Genomic DNA, 26,889 nt, shown 5'->3' with positions numbered 1-26,889 from the left:
CCTGGCAGGCTCGGGCTGGGAGGCCGTTAAAGCCCATGTTACTGCATTCAGGAAACCCCAATGCAGTTTCACATTTCAAAAGTGGGCTGCTTAATGAGGAAAATATAAGTACTACAGCTGTGCTACAAATGAATGTGTCTGTATGAGGTACTTTTTCCACATCTGCACAATTGCTCTACTATGAACTGTTGTTGATGGTGGTTTGTAAAGCCACCTCTGCATTCACAACTGTTTGTATATGCCCTTCAATCAGAGCACAGCAAGTAATAAAGAATGCACACAATACAACTCATTTGAAAGTGAGCCCCATTAAGTTCTGTCAAGCATCAAGCACAGGGTACAACACGAAGTGTGACACCGGCAGATCCAGGGATGCGGGGGGTGGGAGGGATGGATGGGGGGCAGATCAGAACTCAGAAGTTCAAAGGCGTTCTGCTGGTCAGCCAGGCAGAAAAGGGCTGGTGCGGACAGTCCTTATACTGCTGCCCTACAACAAATCAACATGACCACAAAACACAGCACTGGAGGGTTGGTTTGTTTGTTTGTTTAGGGTGCAAAGTTAAATCGCAAATGGGTAGAACATTGAAGGTGGACGATCTCAATAGACTTGGAATGAAAAGTAAGGACCATATCTTTCCCACACCTGGGGTTGTCCTCTAACAATGTTATGTGAAAGCTGGCAGGCATTTGTTGTGTTGAAATGTTTATCAGAATCAGCCAGGGATTGCTGTAGGCAAGGCAGCACTAGGGAAAGTCATACACAATAAGTACCTTCACGTGGAGCCCCAGCCAATGGCGTGTCGAGACTCTTTTGAATGGGGTGACCCAAGTGGGGCACTGACCTATGCAGAGGTGGCATGAAGTACGAGTGAACACACACATAATGATCATAGTTTAGCATAATGGGGTGGCAGCTGGGGTGGCCAATCAGATGGCAGGGCTAGCATGTGCCACCCCAAGACACTCCCTGGAACACAGGCACCAGGGCCCACTATTTAGTTGTACCCGTTAGGCAGCGCTTTCTTGCCACACATAAGCCAAAACGAGTGCATTGGAGTGTAGAGAAGAGGGGAAGAGGGAAATGGTATGTGCGCAGCACACACAGCTTGTGGGTGCTGTTTAGATTTTTATCCACCCATTGATCGCTAATGGCCATGGTAATCCTTATGGCAATTCCCACCCACTACCTGCCCAACAAAGTCCTGGAATGATAAATATGTCTTTACCAAGTCTTGCTTCAGCCAGTTGATTATTAATAAGCAATATGTGCCTCCTCGCATCTGTTCCTGTATCTGAAGTCCTGTTAAGACAAGCATTGTTATATCCAACAGTTCTGGCTTATTTATAGGCTCTAGGCATTTTCTAGACACGGACATCATGTGCCCTGGTACTTACACCATCATGTGCCTGGGTACTTACACCATTTTGCAGCTTTTGCCATCTTATGTCCGGGGAGTACCATAATGGCAGTATCTGGCCAATGCCTATCCCATACCTACACAAAAGCCAAACTTGTTGAATTTGGCAATGCTGGTTGTTGCCCATCCATCCCCCTCCCCCACCCCTGCTCTCCTACCCACCACCTACTTTCAAGGCCAACACTGCGTGCGAGTTGGTCCATGGGGTTTCTCCAAAACATAACAGCAGCCAGCCCTGGGAAGAAAGGGAGAGCGGTGTAGGGGATTGGTCCTCCATAGGCATCGAAGGGCAAGACCCAAGGCACACTTTCAACAATACAATTGTCAAGTTATTTTCATCAAAACATAAATGATTCAGGTTCCAAAAGTGGAAACAAATTCTTTTACTGGTTTGTACAGAGAGAAGATTAAACTAGTAACGAATGGTTTACATTTGCAAATAAAAGAAATGGATTACAAAATGCAAATTAAAAAAAAAATCACATTGTAAAGGGTAAATAACACATCTTGCAAATCAAAGGTTCGTAATTAACTTGTCATAAGGTGTAAGTCGGTTTCACATGGAAAAAGTAGAGTTGAAAAATGGTAACAACATTTTTTAGTTTCAAAACAATTCTTCTAATGAACAGATATCACAATAAGGACGGGACTTTAAAGTTCTTGAGGAGAGGGGATCTCTCTGTGGTCGTCTCCTATTGATTTACTACGCGTTTCAGGCATATGCACCAGAGCCATCCCGTGCTGCCACCCAGCTTTTAGAGTCATCATACACCTAGATATTGTCAGAAATAACCTCTGTTCAGAGAACATACACCGATTTAAGAAGAAATCACATTTTACATTATTGAGTTCCAAAAGTTCGTTTTTCAATCCTAATTACAAAGCAATAGTTTTCAATTCAAACAAATTTGTTTAGCGTACATAGGCTTCTCTAATCCCACCTTGCCAGCTCAAGACGTCCACCTGTGTGCGAGACCTATGGGCGCATTACTCCTCAGGCACCTATGGGCATGTATTGAGAAAGAGCAGTTTGCGTGCGATGACATATGCCTACGAGATGTCATGAGCACCTGCCTCCTTGATGCTGTCTGTGGCAATGGCAGAAGTGGGGCCATGCCCAACCGCTTTATTGTCTTTCATGCCCAAAACTAAAGGGTACTCCATGGGGTTAAAGGAGTGAGTGACCTTCCGTTAGCATGAGTTTCATTATTTTTTGAAGACCAGCAGGAAAGGATGGTTCTGGAACCACGCAGTACCCACTGAACCTCTTTGAACTTTAGTGAGGATGCAGGGTTTGGTATTGTCCTTGGTAGGGCCTAAATTGAGAGGGTCTTCTCACTGCACATTGATGTCAGGCACCATGCGGCTGAATGGTCATTAAGCAGCAGAACCTGAGAGCAAAAAAAACGACATCCATGCAGAGAAATGCTATCTCACTCCCTGAGAGTGCCCGCGGACCTGTTAAAACGGGGCCGGGCCGTCGATACTAATACAACACAACACAAAGCCATTAGGGGGGAAGACTCTGGACAATGCAACATCCACTGCAGCAGAACTTTTATGAGTTACAAATATTCCTCAACGGTTGCACCTGCCAGCTAGCCCACTGCTAAACGCTGAAGTAATGGGCCTCAATGCTGCACTCACAACCTCCATTTTGGAAACAACAAATGTACCGTACTCTGTCATGGCACCCAATCAGCGAGCTCCGAATGTGGGCTGTATCTGGTGGTATAAGCCTGCAATTCAAACTGGCAGACAATCTGCCACTCGCCCTCTCCAGGCTTCCTGACTTCAATGCTCTCTGATTCTGGCCCAGTACCAAAAACAAAAACGACGAAAGTAAATGTTGCTGCACCATGTTTCCTTGATACCAGTAGCGCCTACTTCTTCACCTTCCGGGAGACTGTGGAAACAGCAAGGGGGCTTATTATCTTTTAAATAACCTTCCTTTGTAGTTTCTATGGTGGCCATGTAGGTATTTCCTTTTTTCTTTTTTATATATGAGTTGTCACTCTTGCAGAATCACACTGACCAATACCGATAATACACAACCTCAGCCAGCTGGCCTAGATGTTAATGGCTCTGCACAACCCGCACACTCCGCACACGGGCCAGTTCCGGGCAGTTCCGGCCAGAATGGCTTGCCGTGGCATGTGCTATCACCACAATCAAATTCATATTTTCCAGTTAAACATAGGCACATTTCCATCTGCAAGGTGTTTCATTCACCTGCAAAAGAGTAACGTTTTGAGAACCCACCATGCTGCAACTTTTCCCCAGGGTCAACACGAGCATTAGCACTCGCTACTGCCAGCTAAGAGCATTGTTGCTGTTCTGCTTCTTTCTGTTCTGTCCAACTATACAGGTGGTCCACACATTGTCATGTAGCCACTTGGACCACTGAGTGGCTCCTTTCGACTATACCATAACACAACATGGTTGTGCTTGGTGATATAGTGCTATAACAATCACTGTACTATTATCCTCTTTGCTTTTCCCACATATTTATTACATTCCTTATAGATACAAATGTAAATTTGCACTCAGGGAAGTGTGAGTAGCCACTCAGGCTGGCAGGAACAGTGGGCGAGAATATACATTCTCTGCCCGCTGTTCGAGCCACCCGAGGCCCTTCACCAGGTGGCGCCATTTTTTTTATTTTATATTAAAGGTTCTTATGTCACGCACTGTCACCACCTGCGTGGTCCCTTCAAGCTCTGGCGCGTCTGTAAGGCAAGAGGGTAAGGGGGTGTAAGTAAGTGGGACTGAGCAGGAGAAAGGAGCAAGGGAGCTGTGATGTGCTGTTGGCAGCTTCAGTTCGGTTTACATGGTTCCCTGAGCTTAGGTGTGTATTTCGGTTGGTAGCCATCATCTGCTGTTGTGCAAAGCTATGAGTGGTTTGTTTTGTTGTTGCAGTGTAGTGAAGTGTGTGTGGTGTGTTGTGCTAAAGATGCATGGCTGTGTTCAGTTCAGATTTTGAGAGGTGTATGCAGAGAGGTGAGTTTTTTTAGTAGGTTGGTAAGTGGCATCACTTTCTCAATGTGACGCAAGCTAATCCCTGCAATTCTATCTAGATCTGACGCATGCTAATCTTCACAATTCTATCTAGATGTAACACAAGGCTAATCTCCACAATTCTATCTAGATCTGACGCGTGCTAATCTTCACAATTCTATCTAGATGTAACACAAGGCTAATCTCCACAATTCTATCTAGATGTGACGCATGCTAATATTCACAATTCTGTCTAGATGTGACGCACGGCTAATCTCCACAGTCCTATCTAGATGCGACGCATGCTATTCTCTGAAATTCTATGTAGATGTGACGCATGCTAATCTTCACAATTCTATCTAGATGTGACACATGCTAATCTTCACCATTCTACCTACATGTGATGCATGCTAATCTTCCAAATAGCAAAGAGATCAAGCACACCGTTTTTAATAAACTGTACTATGTTATTCAATCATTCAGAGCTCCAGTGGCTCTATCTAAATTTAAGAGTGTAAAGGGTGCAGGGAGAATAAACTGATTCTGGTATCAGAGGTCAGTGATTATATGTATGCACCAAACACAATGCCCATGGTTAATGGACACTCCCGTCCCCTGCACACCTATAGGTACTGGAAGGAAACTTTCAGTCAGAATTTTACATATATTTTCAGTCTGATCATAACATGATTTGTGCAAATTCCAAAAATTGATCAGTTATACAAATTATTTAATTCATTTTCTTCAACTCAAAGTGATTTATTAAAAAAAAAGGAAAGAAAAGTGTTGCATATTTCCATCACATACATCATGACAACTTAACAAGTACAAGATGTGTTTCACTTCAAGTGTGACCTGGGTTATCTAAATATAGATTTGTATTCATTCACATACAAAAAAAGTGAATTGATTAGGTCAAAACAAATTAAGAAATCAAGCTCTATGCGTTTCGAGAGGAATCTCTCTTCTTCAGGAGCAAAACAATTCTAGTGCATTCATCAAAGTATTTCATCCATTTTTCAAAATTCATTGTTTCTGATGTCTCAGTTACTGATACCAAAGTGGAATAATGGGTACTTGTCCTTAGGATGATAGTTGATTGGACAGCCCAATGGGAAATTTCACCTATAATGTATAATAAATCTGTGTTATCAGACTGCAATAAAGTATTTAATATATAGTCATGCTACTCTTCACAATTCTATCTAGATGTGTTGCATGCTAAACTCCACAATTCTATCTAGATGTGACGCATGCTAATCTTCACAATTCTATCTAGATGTGATGTATGCTAATCTTCACAATTCTATCTAGATGTGACGCAAGCTAATCTTCACAATTCTATCTAGATGTGACGCAAGCTAATCCCCACAATTCTATTTAGACGTGACACATGCTAATCTTCACAATTCTATCTACATGTGTCACATGCTAATCTCCACAATTCTATCTAGATGTGACACATGCTAATCTTCTCAATTCTATCTAGATGTGATGTATGCTAATCTTCACAATTCTATCTAGATGTGATGCAAGCTAATCTTCACAATTCTATCTAGATGTGACGCAGGCTAATCTCCAGAACTCTACCCCATCCAAAACTGCCCAAATGCAAAATGTGGTCGACTAACACAATTGGGTGGATGCAAAGTAAGGTGACCTTACACAACAAGTCCATATTCAAAATGGCTACCGTATACAAGTACATTAAATGCTGACTATGGCTCATAAGCATAAATAGGGTAAATGACTGGGGAAGTAGGATATTAAGTAATGAGAGAGGTGGGGTAGTTAATGGAATACAGTAATAGCTGTACCCCCTACCTCCACCACACTTACCTTTTCAGTCAATGCTGGTCTCAGGCGAACACGGCCAAACACGGACTGGAGCTGCTTCTTCGGGAACTGCCCTTTGCATTGTGGTCCTTAGCCGGTGGCTGCCCGGGCAGAGGCTGCCCTGAAAGGTTACATTAAATGGGTCATGCTGCCCAATCAGTGGTCTGATCAGGAAGCCGGTAGGGGAGGCGGCTGGGGGTGTACTTACAGCCAAAAAACAGCAACATAAATCATTCAAGAAAGAAAAGTTGAAAGGATGGGGGAAGGGGACACCATCACAGGACCATGCACACATACACCAAGGCAAATGAAGAGTGCCGGGCAGCTACATTCCAGGGGCCTACACATTCGTTAGGTGTTGCAGGTGGGCTCTCAAGGCCCAATCAGCAGACTGGGTTGCCAGCGGGTGAAGGGGAGAATGCAGGAAGCAGACAGGGGAGACAGGGGGCACACTAACAGCCGAAAACATTTCTAAATTAACAAAGAAAGAAATCAAAGTTGAAAGGATGTGTAAAGGGGATGCGGCCACAGGACCATGGACACTTACTCCCAGGCAGATGAAGAGTGCCGGAGAAGCTACGATCTAAGGGCATACAGCTTTGTTAAGTGTTACAGGTGGGCTCAAGGGCCAACCAGTGGTCTCAGGTGCAATGGTGGGGGCGCGAGAAGGCGAGAATGCAGGAAGCGGGCAGGGGAGGTTGGAGGCGCACTAACAGCCGAAAAACCGCTGAAGAAAGAAAGAAAGTAAGAATAGTTGAAAGGATGCAGGAAGGGGACGTGGTCACAGGACCAGGCACACTTACCCAAAGTCAGATGAAGAGTGCCGGGGAATCTACGTTCCAGGGGCCTACACCCGCATTACATGTTACAGGTAGGCTCAAGGCCCAATCAGCGGACCGGGGTGCGGGGGTCATGGCGGGGGAAGGGTGGAATGCAGGAAGCGGGCAGGGGAGGCTGGGAGCGCACTAACAGCCAGAAAATGGATAAAGAAAGAAGGTTGAAAGGATGCGGGAAGAGCATGCCGTCACAGGACTATGCACACTTACCCCAAGGCAGATGAAGAGGTCTGGGGAAGCTACGTTCCAGGGGCCTACACCCTCATTAGGTGTTACAGGTGGGCTCACAGCCCAATCAGCGGTCTGAGGTGCGGGGTGGGGACGGGAGAAGGCAAGAATGCAAGATGCGGGTAGGGGAGGTTGGGGGCACACAAACAGCTGAAAGGCAGCTAAATAAAGAAAGAAAGAAAAGTTGAAAGGGTGCAGGAAGGGGACACAGTAACAGGACCATGCACACTTACCTCAAAGCAGATGAAGAGTGCCAGGGAAGTTAAGTTCCAGGAGCCTACACCCTCGTTAGGTGTTACAGGTGGGCTCAAGGCTCAATCAGCGGAAGTCGTGGGTCAGAGAAGGGGAGAAAGCAGGAAGCGGGCATGGGAAACTGGGGGCACACTTAAAGCCGAAATAAGGCTAAATAAAATAATACAGAAAGAAAAGGTGAAAGGATGCGGGAAGGGGACTGTTAGGCAGAATCATATGCCGTACCTTTAGTGACCACTGCACACAATTAAGACTACAAGTGGTAATACAATTTCACCTTTGGTACAAGCCTGTAGTACACAGAAAGAGTGGCAGCAATGGCTGAGCAGCCAGACCTATCTCAAGAGCAAATGAGCAGTAGTAGAGATTACAAAAAGGACTAAAATTACTGTGACTCAAGCAAACACTGACTCAAGGTTTCTGGTTAAAAAATATAAGTACATTTATTTTGAAACCATCTGTTCATAAAACACTTCTCTTCTACTAAAATAAAACCACACTTCAAGTATACTACACACAACAAATTCCCCTTGTGCAGAACAACTCAAGGTAAGTACATTGGGTTTTGACAGACTGGTGTTGTGAAACAAAGACGTTACCGGGAATACATATGCAATCACTTTTTGAAATTAATGACAGTTCGGTCTTACGAAAGATAAGCGTACCCGCAGGAAGAAATGTAACCGAAGTCAAAACACACTTAGCACATTAATTAACACAAGAGAATTGGGGATAAACATCATAGGCAATACTTTTGTCAAGGCAGATGGAATCAGAGGGTACCTTCTAACCAGTAGATAAAAGTCAATAGGCCTGAGCAAGTGTCAAATGTAACAGGGGGGTCCTGTTGCAGAGGATCACACGGTTAGAACAGTTTGCGATTCGAGTTTTCCAGGAGTATTTAGATATTGTCACAAAGGGAAGCAAAAGTTATAAGAGGGAAGGAAGAAAAGGACAAGCCTTTGGTGAGGAAGAAGGGTTCACCCCAATTCCTCAAAGTCGGACACAGTACCTTATTCGTTGAAGAAAGCTGGTGCCACGGCAGTTGTTCCTGGTAGTTCCTGCAGAATCACGGTTCCTGGAGTTCAGTCGTTGGGACAAGAAGGAGGATGTCTGGAGCGATCTGCACTACCCAGGGATGAGGCCAGAAGCAGCGAAGCAACAGTGAATAAAAAGTGCACTCCTTTTAAACAGGAGAGGCTCTTCAGATGGCTATCCGGACCACTACAGCTGTGTGCAGCGATTTCGATCAAGAAGAGGATCCTCTGGCTGTGGAAGGTGAGCTGGTTGATCCCACCAGGCTCAAAGGGAAGAAGACTCCGGACTGGATCTTCTCTGTCATTGAAGGGTAGATAGCCCAGGACTGCAGCAGGGCTTCACCAGGACTCGGGAGTTGCAGCACCCATCTTCTTCTCCGCTTCTCTTCGGTTCTTGCAGTTCCAGTGGCGACTCTGACTTCCAGCCCAAGAGTCCTGCCTTTTATGCCAAAATCCCCCATTCAAACAGCCTGGCTGTCAATCACTCAGCAGGGGGGTTGTCCGGCCCGGACAACCACCTCAGCCAGTCGACACAAAGTGTGACTTGGGTCTCCAAGGAGACCGTGTGCAGGGGGTGACTAAACCCCTCCCTTACATTCAGCCCACCTAGACACCCAGTCGCCAAAGGAGGGCTTCTGGAAAGAAGCCCGCCAAAGGTCAGCGAACAAAGAAGGCAAACATGGTTTGGCGCGAAAAGTAAAACACAAGAAGGATAACAAAAAGCGATGGCGACTAAACCCGACCGGAGCAAAAATAAAGAGTATTTGGTCAAGTGGGTTTATGTTTGAGGCTAATATAATTGCCAAAAACAGTACCACGTTTATATAGTATAATCGTGGTAGAAAAGTTAGGTTATATACCACTGCCACCAGCCAATTCTAAATGTTAAGAGAGGAAAACAAAGGGGGCGTGGCCAGCAGCGCAATGGAGCGGACATGAGTTTGATCGGCTCTGTGACCGCTGCAAATATCCTGTCTTTTATAGCCTGATTCCTGAGAGTTCTATACACTTCTGATACCTGCATCGATAGCTGACACACTGGGGCACCATCGGATGCAAAATTCGGGGAAATCGGAGCCCCAAGAGCAAACCCGAGGCGAGTGAAGAGCGAAGCAGAGAGGGCTCCCACGCTCCCAAGATGTCCGCTGCCGGCACGTAATGCAATTCGGGGCCTGTCGGGCTGCGGGGAGCGACGGTACTGCAAGCAGACTTGACGGAAAACGCCGGACAATCTCTGGCCCACGAGGAGCTCGACTGCCAAGCCGAGAAGACTCTCTTACCGCGACATCCAGTGAGCCCGGTGAGTGGCCCCAGTCACCAGCCCAAACCCACGCACTGATAAACCCGAGGTGGAAGCCCCTCTCCGAGCCACACCTGCGAGAGACTTCGGCTGAAGAACTCGCCTGACCGGGACTGCCGCCGCACACGCTGACCTACCCGATCCACAGCAAGCCTCGGTCCCTCCCGGGTGCACACAATCCCGCGAAACCCGAGGACACCGGGCCTAAATAGTACCACGAAACCGGCAAAACTACCTCTCTCCAAGGATGGGCAAAGACAAATTGAAAAAAGCCTCTACGCAAAGCAAGATGGACCAATTTGCGGTGGCACAGGCCTCGCAGTCCCACACACCACAGACACCCCCCCCGAGGACGAGACTGCCCTCTCCCTGAGAGACGTGACCATTGCCAACTCCCGCTCCTCGATGGAGATGAAAATTGACAGTATAGCGGCGGATGTCTCCTTTCTGCGCCACGACTTGCAGAAACTCTCCGCTCGTACGGGGGAGGCGGAACAGCGCATCTCGGGGACTGAAGATAACATTAGAGGCATTAATCAACAACTCTCCCAGACACTAGATCGTCTGAAAATGTTAGAGGCCCGTGTGGATGAGGGGGAAGGAAGATTGCGCCGCAACAATATACGCATCCTCGGCCTCCCGGAGGGGGAGGAAGGGCCCAGCATGGAGCTCTTCCTGGAACAATAGTTGGCGGACATCTATGCGCCTCACCTCTTCTCTAAATTCTTCTCTGTGGAGAGAGCTCACAGAATGCCATCGGGCAGGCCTATACCAGGCGCACCACCCAGAACGATCATAGTCAGACTCCTTAACTATCAGGACAGAGATGCACTCCTTCAAATGGCTCGCTCTAAGGGTACAATCACCCATAACGGTTCACAAATCGCCTTTTTCCCTGACTACACCCGGGAGGTGCAGAGGGCAAGACAGTTGTTTGAACCGCTGAAGAGGCAACTATTCCACATGAAAGTGAGATACGGACTGCTGTTTCCGGCCCAACTCAAGATCCACCACAAGGGAACCACAGTTCATTTCACGGATCCGAAGGAGGCCTGGAGATGGGCGGAAACGCACATTGAAGGGGACTGGACGGCAAGACGGACGGATTGGGGAAGGAGACCCCGGCCTGGGGAGGGTCATCCCCCTCCCGGGGGGCACCCGGAGGCCCAGGAACTAGCGATCCTGGAACAGGCGGCAAATCCCACCAATTAAAGCGAGGGAAACCAACGAACACTAGGAAGCGATGGAATATGGAACCGAAGAGGGACCGATCTCATAAGTGAACCCTAAGAACTACGGAATGCTCAAAGGTGGTAGGAGCTGCAGACCAGAGGGGATCCCCTCTGTTCGCCTGCCAGCCAGGACCCCAAGTTTGAGCTGACACTCTAGTTCCGAGTGCCAACGATGTTCAGGCGACAGGTACTTGGTGTTGGGGTGGGGTATAGGGAGGGGGGATGGGTGAGTTTATGTTGATTTTGTTATAGTATAAATACACGTTTATTACGCATTCACGAAATCAATGAATCACGTCACCCAACAAACCCGACACACGGCAACTCCACTCAAAACAACGCCCTCAGGGCAGCCCTCAGCATTCCAAAAAGGGAGCATATCTCCCAAGCCCGGAAAGACGCCCATTGGCTCCCAGTCAGAGAGCGCATCCTATTCAAAGCCCTTTCCATTACACACGCCTGCCTAGCAAGCACAGCACATCCGTACCTCTCACAAACCATTCACCGCGCCACTTCAGAAAGAACTATACGCACCCAACACTGCAACCTGCTCGCCATCCCAACCTTTAAAAGAGCCAAAGCTGGAGGCGCCAACTTTGCAGTCTTAGCACCAAAAAATTGGAATGCACTACCACCAACACTCAGGAAAGAGACCTCACGCTCAGCCTTCCGCAAGTTTCTGAAAACTCAACTATTCCACTAGGCCAGCCACCTTAGACACTTCAGACATACCTTACCTGACCTGTGGATTCCTCCATGTTAATTGCCCAATCAGTAACTGAAATGTATGTCTAAACTGCTGTATGCTCTTGTAACCCTGTAAGCTATGCTCTTTGTCTAAGCAAGTATCCTTAAAAGTGCCACGATGCCCTAGGGCCGATGCGCGCTATACAAATGCAAATAAATAAATAAATAAATAATGTCTGCGAACCTAGTACTGTACACAATAAATGGCGACCACACTGACCCACGCATCAACCCCTGAGTGCCCCAGACCTCTCAAAATAATCACATGGAACGTGAACGGGCTGGGGTCCGGAATCAAGCGACGTCTTGTTCTGCAATTCTTGAACAGACATTCTCCCGACGTCGCCCTGATAAATGAGACACACTTAGCTGGGACCAGCTGCACTTTCTTTCATAGAACCAACTACCGATTGGCCCTACATGCGGGATACACTATGGGATTCAGAAGGACTCTTATCCTGATACATAAACGCATACCATTCACATCGCTAATAGTTGAACAAGACCCCGGGGGTCGCTATGTGGTGGTTATGGGAACACTGGACAAGAAACACTGCCCATTGCGTCAGTGTACTCCCCACCAGGACTGAGAGAGGAACTCCTGGAGGAGTTGGTCACCCTTATGGCAAACACCAACCTGATACGTGGATTTTGGGGGGCGATTTTAATGATGTCATTTGTAATATGAAAGATCGCACTCACATCAGGGACCGTAACCCGAACACGCCTACCAAACTAGCAAAATTTGCATCGGCCCTGGGCCTTCAGGATGTGTGGCGGCATCTCCACCCTGTGGACGAGGCCTACTCGTTCCAATCGGGAGCACACGGGTCTATGTCCAGACTAGACTACCTCTTCCTCCCAGGCACCGATATACACAGGGCGACCGATGCAGACCTACTCTCCCGAGGCATCTCAGACCACTCACCCTTCATGAGGGTACTGCGCATACAAAGTGAAACCCCACCCCTATCATGGAGGATGAATAGCTACTATCTGGGCTCCCCTGATCTTGTGGACCACCTCACGGAAGTAACTAATGAAAATTTTGAAATTAATACCTCTACGGTCGATGACCCAGTCACGATATGGGAAGCATACAAAACGGTATTGAGGGGGGAGGCGATTTCCTGGGTAGCTGGTAACAAAAGGGAGCGACTTTGGAAGCTGCTGGAGGCAGAAACTGATGTGGGCGACTGGGAAGCCAAATATGTCTCTGACCCAAGCTCAGAGTCTCTCAGATCCCTTAAGGGTGCTAGAGAACGCCTTTGACATATCGAACTAGACAACGCCAGGCAAGCCCACTTAGACTCCAGGGCAAGGGTATATGAACACGGGGATAAAGCTGGGAAAATGTTGGCCTGGCTCGAGAGAAGAGATGAGGGTCAACACCACGTTAGAGAGATCATAACCCCGCAGAATGGGAAATGCCACTCAAACCGGGATATAGCACAGGCTTTCGCTGACTTCTATGCTACTCTGTACGCCGCCCCAGTGTCCCCTCTGGATCCCTCCCTACTAGACAATATCACCCTGCCATTTCTATTGGAACAACAGAGGGCACAACTGGACTCGACTCTCACCGAAGCAGAGATCGCTGAGGCTGTAGCTCAATTGCAGTCGGGGAAAACACCAGGCCCCAACGGGTTCCCGGTCGAGACCTGGAAGAAACTGGGTGGGGAGAAACTGGCACCATACCTTCACAAAATGTTTCTCGGGGCCTGCGACCAAGGCGCTCTCCCGCTGGATCTGCGTAAATCCACGATAGTCATTATTCCCAAACCAGGTAAACCACCCGAGCAATGTGCCTCCCATCTCATTACTCAATAGCGAAACCAAAATCCTTGCCAAGATCCTGGCCAACCGGTTGCAAGCGGTAATTACCTCCCTGGTCCACCCGGACCAATGTGGGTTTATGCCACATAAATCGACACGTATGAACTTGCAGCGCCTCCACCCATTGCTGGAAAGGGTCCCTATCATAGACAAACCGCTTGCACTACTTGCCATAGATTTTGAAAAGGCGTTCGACTCGGTTTGCTGGGACAGCCTCTGGGAAACTATGCGAAGAATGGGATTTGGGGACAGCTTCCTGGGATAGGTACAACTTCTCTACACAGACCCACAAGCAAAGGTGAAGGTAAATGGGTGGCCCTCTGAACTTTTCCCCCTGGGCAAGGGCGCATGGCAGGGATGCCCTTGTCCCCCCTTCTCTTCGCCCTCGCGATAGAGACACTCGCCCTGTGGCTCCGCCAGAGCAAGGACTGGTTGGGATTCAGGTGGCTGGAGGGGCACGAAGACAGGGCGTCTCTGTACGCGGACGACCTCTTGATATACTTGGGTGACCCGATACGAACCTGCCCCATAGAAACGCAAATGCTCATCCGATACAGTGAATTTAGTGGGCTGAGAATCAACTGGGACAAATCTATCCTGTTCCCGGTAAAGGGTGGTACACTGGCCGTCCCCCAGGAATGCCCATACAAGGTGGAACCAAGCGGCTTCCGGTATCTTGGGATTTGGATATCGGAGGACCTGACGCGCTACGCAGCCCATAACCTCCAGCTGATCATGGACCGTTTTAAAGACGATGTCCGCCAATGGAGGCTTCTCCCCCTGACACTAATGGGTAGAGCCGCCCTCTTTAAGATGATCACCATGCCCAGATTCCTCTATATACTACCAAATGCACCACTGGAGATTCAGGACGCCGTATTTGACCACCTTGACTCCCTCCTTAGGGACCTCATATGGGGAGGGGGACAGCCTCGTATTGCACTGACTACACTCCAGAGATCGGTTTGGGAGGGGGTTATCGGCGTGCCCTGTCTCCGAGCTTACTACTGGGCCTCCCAACTGGCGGTGGTTAACGACCTATTACATGGGGATAGGGAACTCATGCACATAAAGGCAGAAATTGCAGCCATCCATGACACTGACCCATTACACCTGCTCTACTAGCCCCTCCACAGACCCCTACCCCAAACAATGGCAACACATGTCTCAAGGGTCTGGAGACGGGCCCACGCCTATGTGGGATGGAAAGACAAGATCACTACGGCACAACCCCTGTGGCACAATAGTAACCTGGCCGAATTGGGGAAACTCAGACCATGGCCCAAATGGGAGGAGGCCGGAATCACACGGATTGGGGATGTCTTGATAGATGGGGAAATCGCCTCCTTTGTAGCATTGCAGCAGAAATTCCACCTTCCAGCAACCAAACGCTATCACCATACTCAATAGACTCACACCCTACGAACATATATCCAGTTGGACCCCGCTATTCCCGAGTATAAACCCATAGAACGCAAAATACTCCCAACACATATCCCTACTAGAGTCACTTTTATATTATATAATGCCATGTCCTCCTTTGCTACTCCGGAACTTCCTCGTCTTAAATCCAAATGGGAGGACGATGTGGGAGCCATAGACCCGGAGGACTGGATCCAGATCCTAATGCATCCCAGGGAGATTGCTATCTCCTCCAGACTCCGCTTGGTTCAACTTAAAATCCTTCACAGAATATATTACCCAAGAACCATGATGCATGGCTGGAAACGTGCCCCAAGCCCGAACTGCCTCCGATGTGGGGGGGAGGTCGGTACATTCATACACATCCTCTGGGAATGTCCGCGGATGCAGACTTTCTGGGGGAAATGCTGCAATGAACTATCCAGGGTGCTAGGCCGCAATATAACAATGGACCCGAAGGTGTTGTTGTTGGGCTCTCCTGATGAGAACACTACTGATAAATGGAAGGATTGCTCCTATCCACGACCGCAGGACTGATGAAGCGGAACATTGCACAAAAATGGGGAGCCCCAGAGTCCCCAACACTGGAACAATGGGCAGATGATATGGACACGCTTGCAATGTCAGAGCACAGAGTTTATAAAGCAAGAGGCTGCCCGACCAAAGCTTCTAAGATTTGGGACAAATGGGAGGAGAGAGAATCCCAGTAACCTCATGATGCCCTAAGACACTAGACTGAACTGTAGATGGAAAGGGCGACAAATGGAGATCATTTGACTCTTACCGTGCCTTCACTTATTGATTCGTTCCTTGAATGCGTATGTTTTGATCTTGGTTTTTTTTTGTGGTTTTCGTTGATTGTGTTGTTGTTTAAATTCAATAAAATGCCATATAAAAAAAGAGAGGAAAACAAAGCTCAAAGTGGCACAGACAAAAAGTGGTAGGAATTAACCCTTTCCAATACTCCATGTAAGATGGGGTGTACTGGGTCTGTAGTTTAAAGTGACTATATAAAGTTAATGGCAACTTTACATGTTTCTGGGGGACAGTAGTCAGCCCCAGAAAAATGGAGTCAGTGGGAAGTCTCAAAGACAACCCTGTGTCACTGCACTGAAGGTGCTGTGTAACACACACAAAACGTTGGGCTCATGGAGTGGTGTGGCTCCAGAACCCAAGATCACACAAAAAGTAGAAATACACATGGCAAAACACATGTAAGAGTGGGAAAAGGCTCACACTCTTACCAGGTGGAAAAAAAATAAACCCCAGAAATCCAGCAAAGCTGCTGAGGGACTCAATAGGTGAGGGAAATTAGCCATAAATGAGAATTCTCCCTAACAGGGACATGGTCACAGGACCATGCACACTTACCCCAAGGCAGATGGAGTGCCCAGGAAGCTACATTTCAGGGGCCTATACCCTTGTTAGGTGTTACAAGTGGGCTTAAGGCTCAATCATGGGTATGGGGTGCAGCAGAGGTGGGGGCCAGAGAAGAGGAGAATGCAGGAAGCGGCAGGGGGCAGGGGAGGCTGCGGGCACACTAACAGCCGAAATATGGCTAAATAAATAAATACAGAAAGAAAAGTTGAAAGGATGTAGGAAGGAGACACGGTCTCAGGACCATGCACACTTACCCCAAAGCAGATGAAGCTGGTCAGGGGGACTTCAGGAGTAGTCCTTCTAGCCACCATTAAGGAACCAAAAAGGAAGACTAATGGTAGATGCAAAATGTTTATGGATCCCAAAAAGTGGACCTAGAATCCCCAAAATAGGAATTCTGGCTTAACACTAACACTGACCGAAACAAAATCCCACAATCGAAACTGACCTCTGCACCTGTGACCCACGGCCTACCTCAACTGGACAAAGCACAGAAGAATGCATACCCAACAGAATCCAGAACTTCAGCAATGGTCTCTGGAGAAATCTGTGTAAGAGGGCTAAGTTAATAGTGGTCTCTCCTCCTCCACATCATCCATAGGGTTACATAGGCATAAAGTCCTGTCCCCCATCCCTCCCTTTCCTGACTAATAGCGGTGGTGATCTGGTCAAGGATCCTTTCCTGAGCCTACCCTAGTGGGATTGAGAAAGCTACTTACCTACACTCAGCAGGACACACTCTTGACGCAATCTTCGCCTACAAAAAACTGATTTGAACTGCGCCACCAATACAAATACTATGGAGCGATAGCCACATTATACCATTCATGATCCAACTACCATCAAGACCATACATTCAGCCCCTAAAGTACCCCCCTATATGGAAAAGAAATTAGAACACTGTCAGAAACATAAACTTGGAAGAACAACTAGAATGCTCAAAATCATAGAGCGCAACCTTGGAAGCAGCTGACCTAGATGAAAAAGCAGACCTGATCCAGAAATGGATTGCTAAAACAATAGATAGCATCGCCCTGGAAAAACCACTCACCCAATCACAAAAGAAAACAGTGGCAAAATGGTTAACGCCCCACTTCAACACAATGGGCCTCATTCCGAGGTTGGAGGTAGCCATGGCGCTATTAGCGCCATGGCTACCCCCTTACCGCATATCGGGTCCGATTTCCCTGAATGGGTAATTACCAGGCCATTCCAACCTTGGAGGACCCGGTATTTCCCCATTCAAGGAACCCATCCCCATTCCCATTCGAGCCCCCATAGGGCTCAATGGGAATAGGGACCATGCTAACAACGGGCCCGTTAATAACACTGGTATGGGGGTAGCCATGCTGCTAATAGCTATTAGTGGCATGGCTACCCCCATACCGGGTACCGGATCCGGGTCCCTTGAATGAGGATTTACCGGGCCATTCCGACCTTGGAGGGCCCGGTAATTCCTCATTCAAGGAACCCAGACCCGGTACATCCCCATTCCCATTTGAGCCCCTATAGGGCTCAATGGGAATGGGGAGGATGCTAACAACGGGCCTGTTGTTAGAATCCTGGTCTGCTCGCGGGTTCCCACGAGCAGACTCGTAATGGGGCAGTAAGGGGTTGACGGCTCCGGCACCTTTACCGGTGCCGTTAACCCCTTACCACCAAGGTCCTAATGACCTCCTATGATGACTAGATCACAAAAGCCACCAACACTCAGAAAGAATTATTCAACATCATGAACAAGATAGGAAATCCCCCTGGATGCAATAACACACTGGTGCCTTCACAAAAACTATGCGATGATCTCGCAGAGCACTAAAATATAAAATCAACAGCATACACCAGGTTTTACAAAGTAGACCAATCATCCAAACCAAGCACCCTCCCTTACCTATCCTGGGACCACAGAACAGGCTGAATAGTTTCGCACAAATGTCAAGAGAAAAATTGCTCAAACTGGTGAAAAAAACAACATGGCAGGGTCACCAATGGACACATGTCCACCAGACATCTATAAATCAATCCTTACACAGGGTACACCATCGGAATGTTACCTAAACCTCTTCAGCCTATCACTCGCAACCAGGAGAGTACAGCAGGCATTCAAATCTGCCTACATCAAACCACTCCTCAAGGACCCAACGGTAGATGTGGAAGACCTCTCAAACTACAGACCGATCTAAAATATTCCCTATGCAGCAAAACTACGAGAAACCTATGGCTATGAGCAAACAGCAGAATATGTAGAAAACCAACAACTATTGGACCAGGCAACAGTTGCCTCCCCACATCCCCACCCCCCCACAAAACAATCCAAACCTCTTCCCCACCCCCCCTCTCCCCACTTACCTGCTGGACCAGAGCTTTGTGCTCCGGTCCCAGCACTCCTCCCGCTCCTGGCCACCACCATAGAAATGGAAAAAGGACTTATTCAATTTTACCTATGGCAGCAGCCATCTTTGTTTCTTTGTATTTTTCCTCTGGAGTTTGGCATTGCTTGCGCACCAAGCTCCGGAGAAAAAATATTATTGTTTTTTTTATACTGCTCACAACTAACTTAGAGAGACCAGAGGTAATATTTTCAACGACCACTTGTGAACAGCCCTCTACCAAAACATTTGTTTAACAATACACTATGTTCACAGGGTCACTTGCTTCCCCAAATCCATTCACAGTTATTCCTTTTTATATATATGATTAGTAATTATTAAATTCTCATATACTACACCGATTTGTCTCAAAAATAGTTATTTTTTAATAGCATATCATCAAAAAAAACATTTTTTTTTTCTTTTCACATCTACAATTGTAAGGAATTTTTGCATTATTTATAAAGCAATTTGTAAACAACAAACATTTTTTCAGTAATTCTCGATTTAGCTATGCACATTCAATATCCTGTAGTACTCCATTATTTAAAAAATGGTAATTTCATTAGGATCTGTAGCTTGCTCTCCTCTTTCATAGAGAAGTACATCCCAGTCCATAAAACGTTTACGTTGTATTCATATCACCCACGCTTACTTTCATACTGCATTCATACCATACCCAACATGTTTCATTCCTTTCACACTTTCACACTACTAACAAGGAAATTCTTCAGGGGTAAAATTATACCACATTCCATTGACATGTACAATTATGTTTGTCTTCTTTTAGGTTTTTTCTTTGGGATCGGCTTTCAATGAGGTCCCATTACTCTTTTCTTAAGTTCCAACCATCAGACGGATAGCTGTGGGAAGCAAGTGTGGGATAGTCGAATTTTAGTGCTCAAAATTATCCCGGTTTACATTTTTATTATATACGACCTGCTGCATCTAGTAGCAGCAGAAAGGAGTAAATATTTCTACTAGCTCCTTCTTGACATCTGTTCTGACATCATCTGTCTATCTTGCTAAGTGCAGGTTTCACATGAGTAGTTAATTATTGGTAGATCTTATATCGTCCTTCATAAAATCAATCATGATGCTGTGGCACTCACTATACTTATATCTTTCTCCATACAGGTTTCACATTAATAATTCATTCTTGGTAGATCTTATATTGTCCTTCATAAAATCAGACAAACTGCTATGACACTCACTATACATATATCATGCATTGTTGGATGTCTAAAATTTGTCTTAATGCATTACCTTTATTTCACTCATTTTTTATTTCTTTTCGTTTTAGTGTAGCCCCTCTACTTCTGTGTCCACTTTGCCAGATTGCTTTGATGTCTTGAAGGGGATGCTCACCACCTTATGTCATCTAAGGGACCATTTAGATCTGCCCCTAATAAGGAAACCTTGATTATTTGCCATAGGTTTTTCTTACCCATTTTTATCTTTGGTTACTGTCACCATGGATCGAGCCATTTCAACACTTATCATACTGACCTAGTGATTTTGTATATCCGGTCCCTGGTCTTGGAAATGATTGGCGGCTCCCGCAGTGCGTATTTTTGCTTGCTGGACCGGGTCGAGTCATCTAACAATATCTATGATGGAGGCCATCCGCATATATTTTTCTAAAACAGAAAAACACAGCGGGCACAGCACTTTAATCTTTTAAGCATTCGAGTCATTTGGTAAAATTCTGCTTGCACTATTAATTGACCCACTTTTACCTATGAATTCTCATTCTAATCCTGCTCTTTCCAGGACTCGAAATTTGGCTTTCCCCTCTCCTCCTCGGAACGTCCACTGTCTGCTCCGCTGGTAGCGTCTCTTTCTATCTTCGTTTTTCACCTGCTTACTTTTGTGTTGTCCATCGTCACTTTTTATTGTGTCTGACCAGCCATGTGACCTTCTTGTCACGTGATTCTAAGACGCAACGCCGTTTACTCGCTTTTTTATTTATTCCTGATTTGTCATTTCCTGCCTTCGGCCCCCTATTGGCTTCACTCGATGGCTCCGTTACTCGACCAGACCAACGTGCCGCGACCTCGTGAACCAATCGCGTGAACAAACACCCGCGTCTACTGGGGTCTCCTCACAGGTTTCTCGTGACTGTATATTAGTTCATGTTTTGTTTGTCCACATGGGGAGATGTAAATAGTTCTGGATTCTAGTCTAAAATTAGACAATCCATTTCCACATGGTTTTTAAATATTGACAGATTAGCACATACATATCGGAATTATTATAAATAACTAATTTCCGCCATTTTTACGAGGTCATCAACATCATGTTGTTTAATCGCGGTTGTCAACACTGTAATGGAGGCCTTTGAAAAACACTGCATCTACAGTGATACCAATCCATATAAAAAGAACATATTGTTATGGAAAAGGTATATAGATGACGTGCTGATCATTTGGAGAGGAGAAGAAAATATCGCAAATATGTTTTTCGATTGGATTAACCAACAAAACCAACATCTAAAATTCACGGAGAACTCAAGTAAGGTAGAGATCAATTATCTCGATGTCACCATCAAAGTGGACCCACAGAAGGGAGAACTTTATGTAAAACCGTATAAAGAACCCACTGACCGTAATGCCCTGTTACACTATACAAGCTTTCACCCGATCCACACACGCGATAACCTACCTTTTGGCCAGTTCCTACGGCTAAAAAAGAACAGCACCAACAATGCAGACTATATATAGGGAAGAGCTCAGAAACTGAGAACCAATTTACATAAAAGAGGTTATCCAACAAAGCTGACAAGAAAGGCCATGAAGAGAGCCGATAACAATAACAGAGAGGCAGTTCTCGAACAAAATCCCAGAGAGAAAAATAAAGATAACCTAGTGTTTGTAAATACTTACAGCAATCTCTCGAATAGAATTCAAAATATTATCCATCGCAATTGGGGAATCCTTGAGAAAGGGAAAGTACCATTACAGAGACCTCTGATGGCATTTCGAAGGAGTAGGTCAATAAAAGATCAGATAATGCAAAATGACATTACTAAACAGATTAGACCACAACCGACCCTAACAGAAACATGGGGGATGCGGGCACCAGAGGGACACTATCCGTGTGGATCCTGTGTTTGTTGTCAACAAACCAAAAAAACAACGGAAATAGACTTAGGTCTTAAAAGTCCAAGGAAACAGAAAGTTCTGACAAACTGCAACTCTTGTTTCGTTGTCTACGTGATCTGGTGCCCCTGTAAAAAGATATATATAGGGAAGACGGAAAGAAAAATCAAAATCCGTATCAGAGAACACAAAAGTTGCACAAAAAATAGAGTGCATTCTGCCCCTTTAGTTGGACATTTTATAGAGATGATACACAAAGTGGAAGATTTGAGATGGTCGATTGTGTATTTGGTGAGGCCAACGAATGATATAAATCTTGACAGAAGAAAGCTAGCTCAAAAAGAGAAAGAACTGATTTTTCTAACTAAAAGTACAGAATTAGGCCTGAATGAGAAAACAGAATGACAACTTACCTTCTTCCGGATCGAGACACAGGATCAGCTAAGAAGTTCGAGGTATAAATGAGAACAAAGGGGAGAAAAGGTATCAGCAAGTGTTAAGAGGCATAGATGACAACGGTAAGAAGGGCGTAAGAAATTAACCGGAATAAAATAAGGATCAGTTTATTTAACAAGACTGCGTTGGGCAAGACTGCATTCCATCACTTAAAGGTGTCCCAAAGTCGAATAGAAGAACAGCCCGTCAAGACTAGATACACTAAACACAACTGGAGATATGTACGTAGGCACTTTAGATTGGTACCCAAGTAATGTGAGTTTGACGAATATTAGGTAGGTAAGAAAACCCACATTTAGGGTTACAAAAGTGCTTTTATAGCCCAGCCCATACAGTGTTGACGACCGCGATTAAACAACATGATGTTGATGACCTCGTAAAAATGGCGGAAATTAGTTATTTATAATAATTCCGATATGGATGTGCTAATCTGTCAATATTTAAAAACCACGTGGAAATGGATTGTCTAATTTTAGACTAGAATCCAGAACTATTTACATCTCCCCATGTGGACAAACAAAACATGAACTAATATACAGTCACGAGAAACCTGTGAGGAGACCCCAGCAGACGCGGGTGTTTGTTCACACGATTGGTTCACGAGGTTGCGTCGCGTTGGTCTGGTCGAGTAACGGAGCCATCGAGTGAAGCCAATAGGGGGCCGAGGGCAGGAAATTACAAATCAGGAATAAATAAAAAAGCGAGTAACCAGCGTTGCGAGTAACGTAGAATCACGTGACAAGAAGGTCACATGGCTGGTCAGACACAATAAAAAGTGACGATGGACAACACAAAAGAAAGCAGGTGAAAAACGAAGATAGAAAGAGACGCTACCGGCGGAGCAGACAGTGGACGTTCCGAGGAGGAGCGGGGAAAGCCAAATTTCGAGTCCTGGAAAGAGCAGGATTAGAATGAGAATTCAAAGGTAAGAGTGTGTCAATTACTAATAGATGCAGCAGGTTGTATATAATAAAAATGTCAACCGGGATACTTTTGGGCACTAAAATTCGACTATCCCACATTTGCTTCCCACAGCTATCCGTCTGATGGTTGGACCTTAAGAAAAGAGTAATGGGACCTCATTGAAAGCCGATCCCAAAGAAAAAACCTAAAAGAAGATAAACATAATTGTACATGTCAATGGAATGTGGTATACTTTTACCCCTGAAGAATTTCCTTGTTAGTAGTGTGAAAGTGTGAAAGGAATGAAACATGTCGGGTCTGGTAAGAATGCAGTATGAAAGTAAGCATGGGTGATATGAATACAAAGTGAAAGTTTTATGGATTGGGATGTACTTCTCTATGAAAGAGGAGAGCAAGCTACAGATCCTAATGAAATTACCATTTTTTTAAAATTGTTAAATAATGGAGTACTACAGGATATTGAATGTGCATAGCTAAATTGAGAATTACTGAAAAAATGTTTGTTGTTTACAAATTGCTTGATAAATTATGCAAAAATTCCTCACAATTGTAGATGTGAAAAGAAAAAAAAATGTTTTTTATTGATGATATGCTATTAAAAAATAACAATTTTTGATACAAATCGGTGTAGTATATGAGAATTTAATAATTACTAATCATATATATAAAAAGGAATAACCGTGAATGGATTTGGGGAATCAAGTGATCCTGTGAACATAGTGTATTGTTAAACAATTTTTTTATACTGCACCAGTTCACTACCTTAGTTGTATAAAGTTTTGAGCATTTTGTCCCTCCCAGGGAACACAGGCCGCCAGTCTGCTGGAAGGCATTGACCAGAAAATAGTGTGATATGATAGAATTTAGAGCGTGTTGTGGCTGGAATAGTGTGCATTTAAAACAGGGAAAAGGTGTGTGGAAGCGAGTGCATATGTGACGTTTGGTGTGTGAGCGGCTCGAGATGTGCTCAGGAAATCCTAAGTATATTGTGGACAAGGTTTGAGAAGGCAATGATAGGTGGGCTACCCAAAGACCTGGGATATTAATCATGACTTTACATGTTCATTGTGTGAAGGACATTTGATTAGGTTGATAAGTAGAAGCGGGAGAAGGAAGGCTGGGGTAAGGAAGTGGGAGGAAGTCAGCAGATATGGAAATAGTTCAAGAGTTGTGCACATATCGTAAGAAGCAGGAAGGTAGGTAATAGCAGGCCTAGAAAATGTGCTCCTACCACCAGCCAAACTGGCCAGTAACTACCGACCACTGGCAAGCAAGAAACCGTGCACCCCGTAAACACCGAGAACCGAGGAGCGAGCTACCGTCCATGCTCTCTGCCCATAATAGTAACCGTTAATATACTACACACCATCAAGTAATCTGACTCCCTGTTTACCAATGGCAACACCTCCCGTTAAAAACCTGTCCCTCTCAAAATCACCTTCAAAATAATAGTGTTCTGAAAAATATGTGATTGAAGGAAGTTCATTATAGCAACTCTTATTGGTTAACTTTTGGGACCCTAGAGACTGCTGAGCCCCCCCCCCATTTCAACTTTTTCTCAAACAAGACATATCGTATTGCTAACATTGTTGGGATTCATTTGACATTCACCCCAGCTAAATTACCCAGAGAGCTTGTATCATCTTCAATTCTGCATTTCCTTTGTTCTTTCCACTGGGGTGGGTGGTTGTTCGTGTTTTTATACAACAGTTATTGTGGATGGTGAGTATAATAAGATTATATACATTCATAGAACTTTGATTGGACGTTCCTTTATTTTGGACTGTTTTACTATTGCTGTTTGGGTTGCTGTTGAGATCACAATCACTCCCCTCTTCAGAGTGTAGACTGCCCTCGGCCCATGTTACCACAAAAGTCAAACAAGCTACTTCTCTTGACTGTGTCCATTTCATCTTTATGATGGTGATCGCTGCTGTTTTGGAGAAGTGTGGAAGCTGAGTAGGGGGTTTATCCACTGCTCATCCTTGTACTCCTGTAGGGCATCAGTCATTTCTTAACACAGAGAGCCCTGTTTTTAGTTATGGAGTGTGAATATAGGCTAGCAGTGTCCCCAAGTCTTGCTCTTTACTGTTGTGATGTCAATTCAACGACACGGCAAGTGACAGCATTTCTGCTGGCTCAGACCGAGTGCCATTTTGCACTGGCACGCCCTTGCAATGGAGCCAGAGTGAATGTGTGTTGTGTCATCTGGCACCCCCTGGTGCTGCCTTGCTATTGGCGCCCCACACAGCAGCTTCGGATTTTCTTGTTGTAGAACTGACTTTGGTCAACATAAACAGGGGTCTGCAACGTTTGTCTCTCCAGCTGTTTTGGTCTATAGTCCTCATTACAGTTTTGCCTGTATCCTGCTGATAATCCTGCAGGATACTGGCAAAACTGCCTTACTGTTTACGCCGCCCAATATCCCAGTATTACTGGGATATTACGGGCAGTGGAGACGCCGGAATGTTCCCGTTCCAAGGAGTCCCAAAGAAGTCCATGGATTGGATTGCCAGAATTACCGGTGCCAGTAGTACCGGTGCCAGTGATTCTGGCATTGATTTGCTGGTAGCGGCCTGAACTATGGTCAAGTCTGCTGGAAGATCACTGCCCCCACCGGCAAACTTTGTTTCCCCGGTCTGGAAAAATGCGGGTGCCAGAATTTCCGGCATTTCTTCCAGACCAAGGAGCTCATAATGAGCCCCTATGGTTCCCATGACCCCTTGCCATTGTCAATGCTGGCTATGGCTGATGGGAATTGTAGTCCCAAACATCTAGAGAGCCCAAGGTTGCAGACCCTTTGCATAGAACAAAACGAATTCTTTGTGTACTGGGCTATGACATTTTCCATTTCCTGCCTATGAGTGGGGGGGGGACAAGTGGTACCAAGCAGCGCAATGCCAAGTTGGTTTGTGCCAGCATGGTGCCCATTATTGCAGTGGCAAGTACTGCAGCTCAGATCGTCTGAAATATAAATGGCCCACAACAATGTATTGCTCATTTCCACTCTTTGTGGTGACACAAAAAGACAGAAATCATTATGGCATGAACCAATATTGAAATATGTGGCAGAACAAACTTTGACAAAATGATAGGCTGCTGTGAATACTGCCTCAAATTTTTTTTTGCCCGTAGGTCTGCGCCACCTGGCCGTTCTCAAACTGGTTGGAGTTGGAATTGAGGGAGGTGGAGTTTTGGAATTGTACCCAATCAATGGTAAGAGTCCTCTCCCTAATGTTTCCTTGCAGGCCACCAGCACGTAGACAGCGAATGTGTAACCAAGGAAGACAAGGGGTGCAGAGGGCACATTTGAAGGAATTTAGGCCAAACATGCGGATGCAGATGTGAAAATACAGAAAATATGTGCATTCTTGCATGCAGAGGAAGCAGCGATGTCACATGCAAACGTTGTCGACCTTTCTCTCTACTTTCCCCCACCACCTCCGCTATGCAAGCTCATATCCAAGGCTCCTTCCTGTTCCCCACTCCCATGTGTAAACTTCCAGGACCTACTCCAATGG

At 45.8% G+C, this 26,889-nt stretch overlaps 1 protein-coding gene across 1 annotated transcript in view; it reads left to right on the top strand.

The window, feature by feature from the left end:
- The window catches only part of CCDC80 (coiled-coil domain containing 80), a 487,864-nt gene that overhangs the window by 449,891 nt on the left and 11,084 nt on the right, over positions 1 to 26,889 (top strand). Inside the window, exon 7 of the mRNA XM_069636489.1 lies at positions 26,504 to 26,584. Within this exon, the coding sequence (XP_069492590.1) occupies positions 26,504 to 26,584 (81 nt within the window). The remainder of the gene's footprint in view (positions 1 to 26,503; positions 26,585 to 26,889) is intronic.

This window comes from Ambystoma mexicanum, chromosome 7p (assembly GCF_040938575.1).
Source record: "Ambystoma mexicanum isolate Mex_15411 chromosome 7p, UKY_AmexF1_1, whole genome shotgun sequence".
Taxonomy (NCBI): domain Eukaryota; kingdom Metazoa; phylum Chordata; class Amphibia; order Caudata; family Ambystomatidae; genus Ambystoma; species Ambystoma mexicanum.
The sequence above is the reverse complement of the archived record's forward strand: the minus strand, read 5'-3'. Positions and strand labels throughout refer to the sequence as shown.